Genomic DNA, 13,153 nt, shown 5'->3' on the forward strand with positions numbered 1-13,153 from the left:
ATAGCGCAGAAGATTCCGTTACAGTGTCTTATACAGCGCAGCAGATTCCGTTACAGTGTCTTATACATCGCAGCAGATTCCGTTACGGCACCTTATATAGCGCAGCAGATTCCGTTACAGTGTCTTATATAGCGCAGCAGATTCCGTTACAGTGTCTTATATAGCGCAGCAGATTCCGTTAGTGTCTTATATAGCGCAGCAGATTCCGTTACAGTGTCTTATATAGCGCAGAAGATTCCGTTACAGCATCTTATATAGCGCAGCAGATTCCGTTACAGTGTCTTATATAGCGCAGCAGATTCCGTTACAGCGTCTTATATAGCGCAGCAGATTCTGTTACAGTGTCTTATATAGCGCAGCAGATTCCGTTACAGTGTCTTATATAGCGCAGCAGATACCGTTACAGCGTCTTATATAGTGCAGCAGATACCGTTCCGGTGCCTTATATAGCGCAGCAGATTCCGTTCCAGCGTCTTATATAGCGCAGCAGATTCCGTTCCAGCGTCTTATATAGTGTCTTATTTTTTAAGTTTTTTCTTTTCAAATGTAACATGCAAACACATGTTAGCCACGCCCCTAATTCGTTACAGTGTCTTATATAGCGCAGCAGATTCCGTTACAGTGTCTTATACAGCGCAGCAGATTCCATTACAGCGTCTTATATAGCGCAGCAGATTCCGTTACAGTGTCTTATATAGCGCAGCAGATTCCATTACAGTGTCTTATATAGCGCAGCAGATTCCGTTACAGCGTCTTATATAGTGCAGCAGATTCCATTACAGCGTCTTATATAGCGCAGCAGATTCTGTTACAATGTCTTATATAGCGCAGCAGATTCCGTTACAGTGTCTTATATAGTGCAGCAGATTCCGTTACAGCGTCTTATATAGCGCAGCAGATTCCGTTACAGTGTCTTATATAGTGCAGCAGATTCCGTTACAGCGTCTTATATAGTGCAGCAGATTCCGTTACAGCGTCTTATATAGCGCAGCAGATTCCGTTACAGTGTCTTATATAGCGCAGCAGATTCCGTTACAGGGTCTTATATAGCGCAGCAGATTCCGTTACAGTGTCTTATATAGTGCAGCAGATTCCGTTACAGCGTCTTATATAGTGCAGCAGATTCCGTTACAGCGTCTTATATAGCGCAGCAGATTCCGTTACAGTGTCTTATATAGCGCAGCAGATTCCGTTACAGGGTCTTATATAGCGCAGCAGATTCCGTTACAGTGTCTTATATAGTGCAGCAGATTCCATTACAGCGTCTTATATAGCGCAGCAGATTCTGTTACAATGTCTTATATAGCGCAGCAGATTCCGTTACAGTGTCTTATATAGTGCAGCAGATTCCGTTACAGCGTCTTATATAGCGCAGCAGATTCCGTTACAGTGTCTTATATAGTGCAGCAGATTCCGTTACAGCGTCTTATATAGCGCAGCAGATTCCGTTACAGTGTCTTAGATAGTGCAGCAGATTCCGTTACAGCGTCTTATATAGTGTCTTATTTTTTAAGTTTTTTCTTTTCAAATGTAACATGCAAACACATGTTAGCCACGCCCCTAATTCATTACCGGGGTAGGGGGGGCGCAAAATATGCCCTTGCTCCGGGCACCATGGCACCTAGCTACACCGCTGTGTACAGGGGCCTCCAAACTGCCTTTTTTCCTGCCAGTACAGGTAAGGACTGTCTGACATGTCTACTTGGATGCTGTCACCAAAGTAATCCTCCACCATTTTTTCAATGGTGACAGCATTATATGCAGTTACAGTAAACATGTCAGCAATCGTTGGCAGGTCCTTCAGTCCGGACTAGATGTCCAATTCGCTCCTTCCTGCCCTGCATCACTGCGGGTTGGGTAGGGAATTTTAGCTGGATCCTTGCAGCCACAGGTGTGGGAGAAAATGAAGGAGGAGCTGTTGCCATGTCACCGTCCCCTTCATATGACAATATCCTGACCAGCAGGTCCTTGCACCGCTGTAGACTTGTGTCCACCGGAAACAGAGACACAACATCGGCTTTAAACTGAGGCTCGAGCATGGTGGCCAGAATGTATTCTTCTGACTAATAGACTGACCACCCTTGTATCCTGGCAAGGCATATAAATGGGCTTCATCCACAAGAGCGACATGCTTTGCGGAATCGTAATGCTTTAGCTCCTCCTTCACTTTCTCCAGCTGCTTCTGCAACAGCCTGATCAGGGGAATCACCTGACTCAAGCTGACAGTGTCGGAACTGACTTGTGGCGATTTCTAACAGCTGAAGAACCTTGCACAACACAGAAATCAGCCTCCACTGCGCTTGAGTCAGGTGCATCCCCACTCCTTTGCTTATGTTATAGTTGGCTGTGTAGGCTTGAATGGACTTTTACTGCTTCTCCACCACTGCAGCATATAGAGGGTGGAGTTCCAGCGCATCACAACCTCTTGTTTGAGTTGATGGCAGGGCAGGTTCAGGAGTTTTTGATGTCCCTCCAGTCTTCAGTAGGCAGTGGCAGAATGGCGAACGTGTTCCACAATTTTGCAGGCAACCTCCTGCATGCTCCTGTCACTCTTTAGGAAATGCTGCACTACCAAATTTATTGTGTGGGAAAAACAAAGAACCATTTGTCCACATGTCCGTGTTTAATTGGAATTAGTAAAGTGGAATCTAGATGGGATTTGGTAACGGGGACACAATACCTCCATCAATGGTCGAAATGCCACTCCACTGATGGTGGACACTGGACGCACATCTAACACCAACATAGCTGTGTAGGCCGTATTAGACAGATTAGACTCGAATCTGTCTAACACTGATTCTCTTGCCGTTAATCTCCCCATATTGCAATGCAGCAATGCTTAGCACCCGAATAAACAAATGAAGATGGTTTAAGGGGCGGGGCTTGGGTGGGTCAATGGGCGGGTCAAGGGCGGGGCTTTGGGAGGGTCAAGGGGCAGGAATCTCGAGCACCCACCAGCAAAACGATAAATCGGCACCTATGTTTCAGAGTACACACTGGAGGTGGGACAACTCAGGTAGAATAGAGCCAACTTGTACAGGCAGAGGCGTAGGGAGGGCGGAGCCACCGGAGCTCCTGCTCCGGGCGCCGATTGGTCGGATGGCGCCGCCGGCCTGCCCCCCCTCCGCAAAAATCATCCCTGCAGAAGAAAGATCAATACGGGCAGCGTGCGCCGGCGGTTACCCTGCCCGGCGGCTGCCCTGCCCGGCGCCTGCCTCCTGCCCCCTGCCCGGTCCGTGACGCTTGGTCACTCTGACACTCCAATGTAATTTCGTGCTGCTGCTGCTCGGACCGGCTTCCGGGCAGCGCATCGCAGCAGCACTCAGATTCCTCCCACAGTCGCCTGCCTCTCACTCCCTCCTCCGTCATCAGCCACAGCCATCCCAAGCGCTGGTGAGGATAGTTTCTGCTGCCGCCCGTTCCGCCCTGCTAACATTATTCAAGGTGGATTTCTTTTTTTTTTTTTTTACAGCTAATTAATGATGTAATAAGATTAATAATACACTTGGGGTTTGGGGGATTCGTGGGTCCTGGGGGAGGGGAGGAGGGGGGGGGGAGTGAATCTCTCTGGCATCTGCTGCTGCCCTGCTGTGCTGTATATTTATTTATTTACAGCTGTCAGCATGTTATATAGTGCAGCAGATTCCGTTACAGTGTCTTATATAGCGCAGCAGATTCCGTTACAGTGTCTTATATAGCGCAGCAGATTCCGTTACAGTGTCTTATACAGCGCAGCAGATTCCGTTACGGCACCTTATATAGCGCAGCAGATTCCGTTACAGTGTCTTATATAGCGCAGCAGATTCCGTTACAGTGTCTTATATAGCGCAGCAGATTCTGTTACAGCGTCTTATATAGCGCAGCAGATTCCGTTACAGTGTCTTATATAGCGCAGCAGATTCCGTTACAGTGTCTTATATAGCGCAGCAGATTCCGTTACAGTGTCTTATATAGCGCAGCAGATACCGTTACAGTGTCTTATATAGCGCAGCAGATTCCGTTACAGTGTCTTATATAGCGCAGAAGATTCCGTTACAGTGTCTTATATAGCGCAGAAGATTCCGTTACAGTGTCTTATACAGCGCAGCAGATTCCATTACAGTGTCTTATATAGCGCAGCAGATTCCGTTACAGTGTCTTATACATCGCAGCAGATTCCGTTACGGCACCTTATATAGCGCAGCAGATTCCGTTACAGTGTCTTATATAGCGCAGCAGATTCCGTTACAGTGTTTTATATAGCGCAGAAGATTCCGTTACAGCATCTTATATAGCGCAGCAGATTCCGTTACAGTGTCTTATATAGCGCAGCAGATTCTGTTACAGCGTCTTATATAGCGCAGCAGATTCCGTTACAGTGTCTTATATAGCGCAGCAGATTCCGTTACAGTGTCTTATACAGCGCAGCAGATTCCGTTACGGCACCTTATATAGCGCAGCAGATTCCGTTACAGTGTCTTATATAGCGCAGCAGATTCCGTTACAGTGTCTTATATAGCGCAGCAGATTCTGTTACAGCGTCTTATATAGCGTAGCAGATTCCGTTACAGTGTCTTATATAGCGCAGCAGATTCCGTTACAGTGTCTTATATAGCGCAGCAGATTCCGTTACAGTGTCTTATATAGCGCAGCAGATACCGTTACAGTGTCTTATATAGCGCAGCAGATTCCGTTACAGTGTCTTATATAGCGCAGAAGATTCCGTTACAGTGTCTTATATAGCGCAGAAGATTCCGTTACAGTGTCTTATACAGCGCAGCAGATTCCATTACAGTGTCTTATATAGCGCAGCAGATTCCGTTACAGTGTCTTATACATCGCAGCAGATTCCGTTACGGCACCTTATATAGCGCAGCAGATTCCGTTACAGTGTCTTATATAGCGCAGCAGATTCCGTTACAGCGTCTTATATAGCGCAGAAGATTCCGTTACAGCATCTTATATAGCGCAGCAGATTCCGTTACAGCGTCTTATATAGCGCAGCAGATTCTGTTACAGCGTCTTATATAGCGCAGCAGATTCTGTTACAGTGTCTTATATAGTGCAGCAGATTCCGTTACAGTGTCTTATATAGCGCAGCAGATACCGTTACAGCGTCTTATATAGAGCAGCAGATACCGTTCCGGTGCCTTATATAGCGCAGCAGATTCCGTTCCAGCGTCTTATATAGCGCAGCAGATTCCGTTCCAGCGTCTTATATAGCGCAGCAGATTCCATTACAGTGTCTTATATAGCGCAGAAGATTCCGTTACAGCATCTTATATAGCGCAGCAGATTCCGTTACAGTGTCTTATATAGCGCAGCAGATTCTGTTACAGCGTCTTATATAGCGCAGCAGATTCTGTTACAGTGTCTTATATAGTGCAGCAGATTCCATTACAGCGTCTTATATAGCGCAGCAGATTCTGTTACAATGTCTTATATAGCGCAGCAGATTCCGTTAGTGTCTTATATAGTGCAGCAGATTCCGTTACAGCGTCTTATATAGCGCAGCAGATTCCGTTACAGTGTCTTAGATAGTGCAGCAGATTCCGTTACAGCGTCTTATATAGTGTCTTATTTTTTAAGTTTTTTCTTTTCAAATGTAACATGCAAACACATGTTAGCCACGCCCCTAATTCATTACCGGGGTAGGGGGGGCGCAAAATATGCCCTTGCTCCGGGCACCATGGCACCTAGCTACACCGCTGTGTACAGGGGCCTCCAAACTGCCTTTTTTCCTGCCAGTACAGGTAAGGACTGTCTGACATGTCTACTTGGATGCTGTCACCAAAGTAATCCTCCACCATTTTTTCAATGGTGACAGCATTATATGCAGTTACAGTAAACATGTCAGCAATCGTTGGCAGGTCCTTCAGTCCGGACTAGATGTCCAATTCGCTCCTTCCTGCCCTGCATCACTGCGGGTTGGGTAGGGAATTTTAGCTGGATCCTTGCAGCCACAGGTGTGGGAGAAAATGAAGGAGGAGCTGTTGCCATGTCACCGTCCCCTTCATATGACAATATCCTGACCAGCAGGTCCTTGCACCGCTGTAGACTTGTGTCCACCGGAAACAGAGACACAACATCGGCTTTAAACTGAGGCTCGAGCATGGTGGCCAGAATGTATTCTTCTGACTAATAGACTGACCACCCTTGTATCCTGGCAAGGCATATAAATGGGCTTCATCCACAAGAGCGACATGCTTTGCGGAATCGTAATGCTTTAGCTCCTCCTTCACTTTCTCCAGCTGCTTCTGCAACAGCCTGATCAGGGGAATCACCTGACTCAAGCTGACAGTGTCGGAACTGACTTGTGGCAAGTTCACGGCTGGAGAACCTTGCACAACACAGAAATCAGTCTCCACTGCGCTTGAGTCAGGTGCATCCCCACTCCTTTGCTTATGTTATAGTTGGCTGTGTAGGCTTGAATGGACTTTTACTGCTTCTCCACCACTGCAGCATATAGAGGGTGGAGTTCCAGCGCATCACAACCTCTTGTTTGAGTTGATGGCAGGGCAGGTTCAGGAGTTTTTGATGTCCCTTCAGTCTTCAGCAGGCAGTGGCAGAATGGCGAACGTGTTCCACAATTTTGCGGACAACCTCAGGCATCTCCTGCATGCTCCTGTCACTCTTTAGGAAATGCCGCACTACCAAATTTATTGTGTGGGAAAGACAAAGAACCATTTGACCACATGTCCGTGTTTAATTGGTCAGTGGGAGGACACTTTTTCGGACATCTCTGTACATCCTGGGTAGTGCCTGCCTAGTAAAGTGGAATCTAGATGGGATTTGGTAATGGGGACACAAAATCTCCATCAATGGTCGAAATCCCACTCCACTGATGGTGGACACTGGACGCACATCTAACACCAACATAGCTGTTAAGGCCGCAGTTATCGGCTTTGCCATATAATGAAGGCTGTCGTACTTTGTCCTCATCACAAACAACTTAACGGCAGTACCACTGGACTGTCACTGGACTTATGCGGCTGTTGGCAATACCACTGGGCTTAATGACAGTACTGGACTTAACAGCAGTACCACTGGACTTGGCAGCAGTACTGGACTTAACAGCAGTACCACTGGACTTGACAGCAGTACCACTGGACTTAACGGCAGTATCACTGGACTTGACAGCAGTACTGGACTTAACAACAGTACCACTGGACTTAACGGAAGTACCACTGGACTTAACGGCAGTACCAATGGACTTAATGGCAGTATCACTGGACTTAACGGCAGTACCACTGGACTTAACGGCAGTACCAATGGACTTAACGGCAGTACCAATGGACTTAACGGCAGTATCACTGGACTTAACGGCAGTACCACTGGATTAGGCAGCAGTAATGGACTTAACAGTAGTACCACTGGACTTAACAGTAGTACCACTGGACTTAACAGCAGTACCACTGGACTTGGCAGCAGTACTGGACTTAACAGCAGTACCACTGGACTTAACAACAGTACCACTGGACTTAACAGCAGTACCACTGGACTTAACGGCAGTACCACTGGACTTAGCAGCAGTACTGGACTTAACAGCAGTACCACTGGACTTAACGGCAGTACCACTGGACTTAACGGCAGTACCACTGGACTTGGCAGTAGTACTGGACTTAACAACAGTACCACTGGACTTAACAGCAGTACCACTGGACTTGGCAGCAGTACTGGACTTAACAACAGTACCACTGGACTTAACGGCAGTACCACTGGATTAGGCAGCAGTACTGGACTTAACAACAGTACCACTGGACTTAACGGCAGTACCAATGGACTTAACGGCAGTATCACTGGACTTAACGGCAGTATCACTGGACTTAACGGCAGTACCACTGGATTAGGCAGCAGTACTGGACTTAACAGTAGTACCACTGGACTTAACAGCAGTACCACTGGACTTAACAGTAGTACCACTAGACTTAACAGCAGTACCACTGGACTTAACAACAGTACCACTGGACTTAACGGCCGTATCACTGGACTTGGCAGCAGTAATGGACTTAACGGCAGTACCACTGGACTTGGTGGCAGTACCACTAGACAGCACAACACCACTGCATAGACTTTTACAGCAGCACAGGACACCAGAACCGGCAGCATACAGCACAGTACCACAGGACTGGACTGCACCAGGCACCATCACTGCGGCCAGGTCGCCACCCCATGCCAGTTTCCCAGAGAAACACAGAGCCATAACCTCCCTCAGCCCTCTCCAATGCCGGAGTGAAGATGGCGGCGGGTAGCGAGGGACTTATATAGAGTTCGGACCTCGCGAGAATCCTACGCCGGGATGATGGCATTTTGCCTCATTCAGATCCCTGCCGTTCGGTAGTGTCCGGATTTCAGAAGTCCGGACGCGCTCATCTATACCTTTGATAGGGTAAAAAATGTTTGGACACACACAATTGTTTCATTTGCTGTATTAACCCTTCTTCCCAAAGACCTAGAGCCTGATTCAGATTTGTACACAATGCTGATGTTCACGCAGCTGGGCCTTTATTCCTAAACTGTGCACGTGCCAAGGTACTCTATCAATGCCATAGGTGCCGATTCTGTGGGTGCTTGAGGGCCAGAGCACCCACGGAAATTGATGAGCACCCACCCGCTCAGCAGCGACCCACCCACCAGTGTCCCACTGCACTCCCCCTCCCTCGTCGCTAGAACAGGTACAGTGTAGGCAGGGCCGGTGCTAGGGTGTCCGGCGCCCTCCTGCAAACCATACATTTTGCGCCCTTTCACATTGCCATTGCAACAAGCTGCAGCCCGATTGCGGGAGTGTATGCAACATGCGGTCCTATGGAGGATCTCGGGTGCATGTACATGTATGCATACACCATCTCAGTGCTGTGTCCGCAAAATGTTGCAGGCACTAAAGGTGCCCATACACACAGCGAGAATCGCATACGTTATGGGCTAGATCGCATCGCATGGCATGCATGCAATCTGTGTGCGATGTGATCCGAAAGCAGTACAAAAAGTATGTGCAGCACTCTTGACTGAGGGGGAAAAGAGGGGGGATGGGGGAGGAGAGAGAATGGAAGAAGAGGGGAGGAGATAGAGGGGGCGGAGTGTTGAGGACTTGCAGTGGCACTGGCACAGCACACTGAGAAGAGGGAATGAAGGGGAGGCAGCGCCTGTTCGTCATTTGATTGACAGCTGACAGGCGCAGGGAGCAATGGGTAGGGGGGCGGATCTAGACATGACATGTCATCCAGGCATTCAGACAGCGCTACATGCCTCAGCGCAAGTGTCTGTGAGAAAGAGGGGGCAGGTCGCAGGAGGAGGACAGTGTGTGCGCGGTGCAGGGAGCTGCTCAGCCTCTCCATACTGCCGCCCGCTGTCAGACAGGTGCTGCGGGCGGCTTGCAGGAGGCAGTGACAGTGATGGCTGAGGCAGCTTTAGCAGAGCAGGGAGGGAGACAGCGCCTTTTCAGCATGGCGCCTCCCTGCTTTGCAGGAACTGCTGAGTGGGTAGCGCCGGCCCTGAGTGTAGGCATTTATGTATTTGGCACTGTGGGGGCATTTATGTATTTGGCACTGTGGGTGGGATTTTTGTACCTGCACTGTGGGGGCATTTATGTATTTTTCACTGTTGCCATAATTTGAATATTGGAGATCACTGTGCTGCATAATATAAATACATACCTCCCAACTGTCACGATTTTAGAGGGACAGTCCTGATTTTCGGGTCCTGTCCCGCTGTCCCACCCGCGGCAGGCATTGTCCCGCTGCGGGGGGGGGTGACAGTTGGGAGACCCCCAATCTAGTAGAATAGACGCTGTGCGCATGCGCACGCGCACAGCGTCTATTCTCGTATGAAAATGAGGTCGCGGCTAATTAGCATAAGTCACGCCCTCATTTGCATACGCCCCGCCCCCTTTTCGGGCGCTATTTCATACGGACAGAAGTTGGGAGGTATGTAAATAAGTATTATTTTGTGGCCACGCCCCTGTCCCATGAAGCCACTCCACTATATTTTTAGCTTGAGCACCCACCAGCAAAAACATAAATCGGCACCTATGATCAATGCTACCTGCAATCAGCAGCAAAAATATATAGCCCCAAACCGGTATCTTGTCTAGTGCCCCAAGAGGTCTAAATCCGTCTCTGTGCCGGGGAGGGGTAATTGTGGGGCAGCACAGAGGCAGTGGGCCGGTGAGGGGTAATGGTGTTACAGCACAGATGCAGGGGGCCAGTGAGGGGTAAATAATGCTGGGGCAGCACAAAGGCAGGGGGGACCAGTGAGGGGTAGTGGTGGGCCAACACAGATTCAGGGGGAAGATACTTGTGGTGCTGGCGGAGTGATGAGGATGACACAGCGAAGAGAAGAGCAGTATATGCAGCAGCAGCCGCGGCCGGTGAGTATCGGCGTGACGTCACAGTGGGAGTCCCTTTGTCCTCCTGTGTGACGTCAGGGTGGGCGGGTACTGCCGCCCGCTCTCCCGGCCGCTGCTGTCAGATGATCCCCCGGCTGCAGACACAGGCAGCTCCGGCTCAGCAGCGATGGCCCGCGGTTTGTATGAGGTCCTGACACCGCCCAGCTATACCTGGCCCACACCGCCGGAGCTCCGGCGTCCACACACCCAGCCGGACTGCTGCTGATACCGAGGAGCATGAGCTAGCGCCCCGAGCCTTGGGGTCCGCCTGTCAGCCGCCAACCATGGGGGCTCCCCGGGAGAGGAGCGGCGCCCGGACACCTGCTGCCTGCCTCCTGGCTGTAAGTACCCGAAATATCTGATGTCATCCCCCCTGTGCCGCTGCTTACTGGGCATGGTGTATCCCCCCCTATGCTGCTGCTGCTTAATGGGCATGGTGTACATACCCAGTGCTGCTGCTGCTTACTGGGCATGGTGTATCACCCTGTGCTGCTGCTGCTTAATGGGCATGGTGTATCTCCCCCTGTGCTGCTGCTTACTGGGCATGGTGTATCCCCCTGTGCTGCTGCTTACTGGGCATGGTGTATCCCCCTGTGCTGCTGCTTACTGGGCATGGTGTATCCCCCTGTGCTGCTGCTTACTGGGCATGGTGTATCTCCCCCCTGTGCTGCTGCTTACTGGGCATGGTGTACATACCCTGTGCTGCTGCTGCTTAATGGGCATGGTGTATCCCCCTGTGCTGCTGCTGCTTAATGGGCATGGTGTATCTCCCCCTGTGCTGCTGCTTACTGGGCATGGTGTATCCCCCTGTGCTGCTGCTGCTTACTAGGCATGGTGTATCTCCCCCTGTGCTGCTGCTTACTGGGCATGGTGTATTCCCCTGTGCTGCTGCTTACTGGGCATGGTGTATCCCCCTGTGCTGCTGCTTACTGGGCATGGTGTATCCCCCTGTGCTGCTGCTTACTGGGCATGGTGTATCTCCCCCTGTGCTGCTGCTTACTGGGCATGGTGTACATACCCTGTGCTGCTGCTGCTTAATGGGCATGGTGTATCCCCCTGTGCTGCTGCTGCTTAATGGGCATGGTGTATCTCCCCCTGTGCTGCTGCTTACTGGGCATGGTGTATCTCCCCCTGTGCTGCTGCTGCTGCTTACTGGGCATGGTGTATCTCCCCCTGTGCTGCTGCTTACTGGGCATGGTGTATTCCCCTGTGCTGCTGCTTACTGGGCATGGTGTATTCCCCCCCCCCTGTGCTGCTGCTTACTGGGCATGGTGTATCCCCCCCCCCCCCCTGTGCTGCTGCTTATTACTGGGCATGGTGTACCCCCCCCCCCCTGTGCTGCTGATTACTGGGCATGGTGTATCTCTCCCCCCCCCCCCCCCCGTGCTGCTGATTACTGGGCATGGTGTATCCCCCCCCCCCTGTGCTGCTGATTACTGGGCATGGTGTATCCCCCCTGTGCTGCTGCTCACTGAGCACCGTGTATCCCCCCCCCCATTCCGCTGCTTAATGCGCATGGTCCCCCACAGTGCTGCTGCTTACTGGACATGGTGTACCCCCCACCCTGTGCTGCTGCTTACTGGGCATAGTGCACCTCCCCTCCTCTGCTGCTTCTTGCTGGGCATGGTGTATCCCCCCTATACTACTGCTTATAGGCATGGTGTCCCCCCCCCCCCCCTCCTGCTGCCACTGCATGGTGTACCCCACACCCGCTACTTCCGTTGTGCATGCTTTACCACCCCCTCTTCTGTGAGTAACCCCCCATGCTGATGCCACTTGGCATGCTGTACTTCCCTTTGTTTTTGGTACTGAGCCTAATATGCAGCTGGCATGGTGTACCTGCTGCTGGTTTTGGGCATGGTGTACCTGCTGCTGGGCATTGTGTACCCCCCTCTGCTGGTATTTACCAGCAGGGTAATCCATGGGTTCTTCTTTATTATGCCAATGTGGGGCTTCTGGGAAGCTGAAGGACCGCTTACCCATTGCTCCAGGCTGTGGGCAGAAGGTCTGGGAGCCCAGGCAGTGTAGGAATTGCTGTTGGATAATCTGGTGATTACATAGGGAGAATGCGCTGGAGTTAATTAGAATAACATTAGGTATAGATGCTGCCAAGAGGTCCTGCAGCAGCTGCACTGCAGTGGGCAAGCAACTATTGGTGCCCAGATACATTACTCCAATTGACCATATGTGATCATTTTCTGCTGGCAACTATGAGAAGGCTGTTGATCCATTAAAAATGTGCTAGTAAGGTTCCTGAGAGGTGAGGCCCAGAACCAGTTAATAATGCAGTTGAAAATGAAATAATTCTTGACACATACGAGAATATTGTAAAAGTTTTAGTCATAAATCCTCAGAAATAAATATTTCATGGCTATTGCAGTACACTGCGGCAGGGCGGATGGGGTAATGGAGACCCGTCTCAGGTGACCTTTGTGTGAGATACAAGGCTGTAAATGAAATGGGTTCTCATTTGATTATTATGGACAGATACAAGTCTGGCTGACTGTTTCTTTATGCTTCTGCTTTTCCCACTTCTATCGTGTGATCCCACGGGTTAAAATGATAAAGGGGGGCTTATCCGCGCCGTCAGGTGATTTTAACTAGTTAGTGGGGAATCGACAATAGTTTGGAAAAGCAGAAGCAGTCAATAAGTGTTGTGAGCTACAGAAGAGGACAGCAGGGAGGGGTGTGTAACATTTGGGTGTGTACTGTACATTTGCTGACTCCACTGAAACCGGCTACAGTACTGTAAGTGACAGAGGGCGGTAGCAGTAGTATTGGGTGATACTG

The 13,153-nt window shown here is 50.1% G+C and overlaps 1 protein-coding gene across 1 annotated transcript in view; it reads left to right on the forward strand.

Moving 5' to 3' along the window:
- The first annotated feature begins 10,385 nt into the window (after nt 1–10,385).
- Nucleotides 10,386–13,153, forward strand: part of TNFRSF21 (TNF receptor superfamily member 21) — a 59,179-nt gene continuing 56,411 nt past the window's right edge. The window contains exon 1 of the mRNA XM_083178662.1: nt 10,386–10,704. Coding sequence (XP_083034788.1) covers nt 10,648–10,704 — 57 coding nt within the window. The 5' untranslated portion in view covers nt 10,386–10,647. The remainder of the gene's footprint in view (nt 10,705–13,153) is intronic.

This window comes from Crinia signifera, chromosome 3 (genome assembly GCF_055691185.1).
Source record: "Crinia signifera chromosome 3, ASM5569118v1, whole genome shotgun sequence".
Taxonomy (NCBI): Eukaryota; Metazoa; Chordata; class Amphibia; order Anura; family Myobatrachidae; genus Crinia; species Crinia signifera.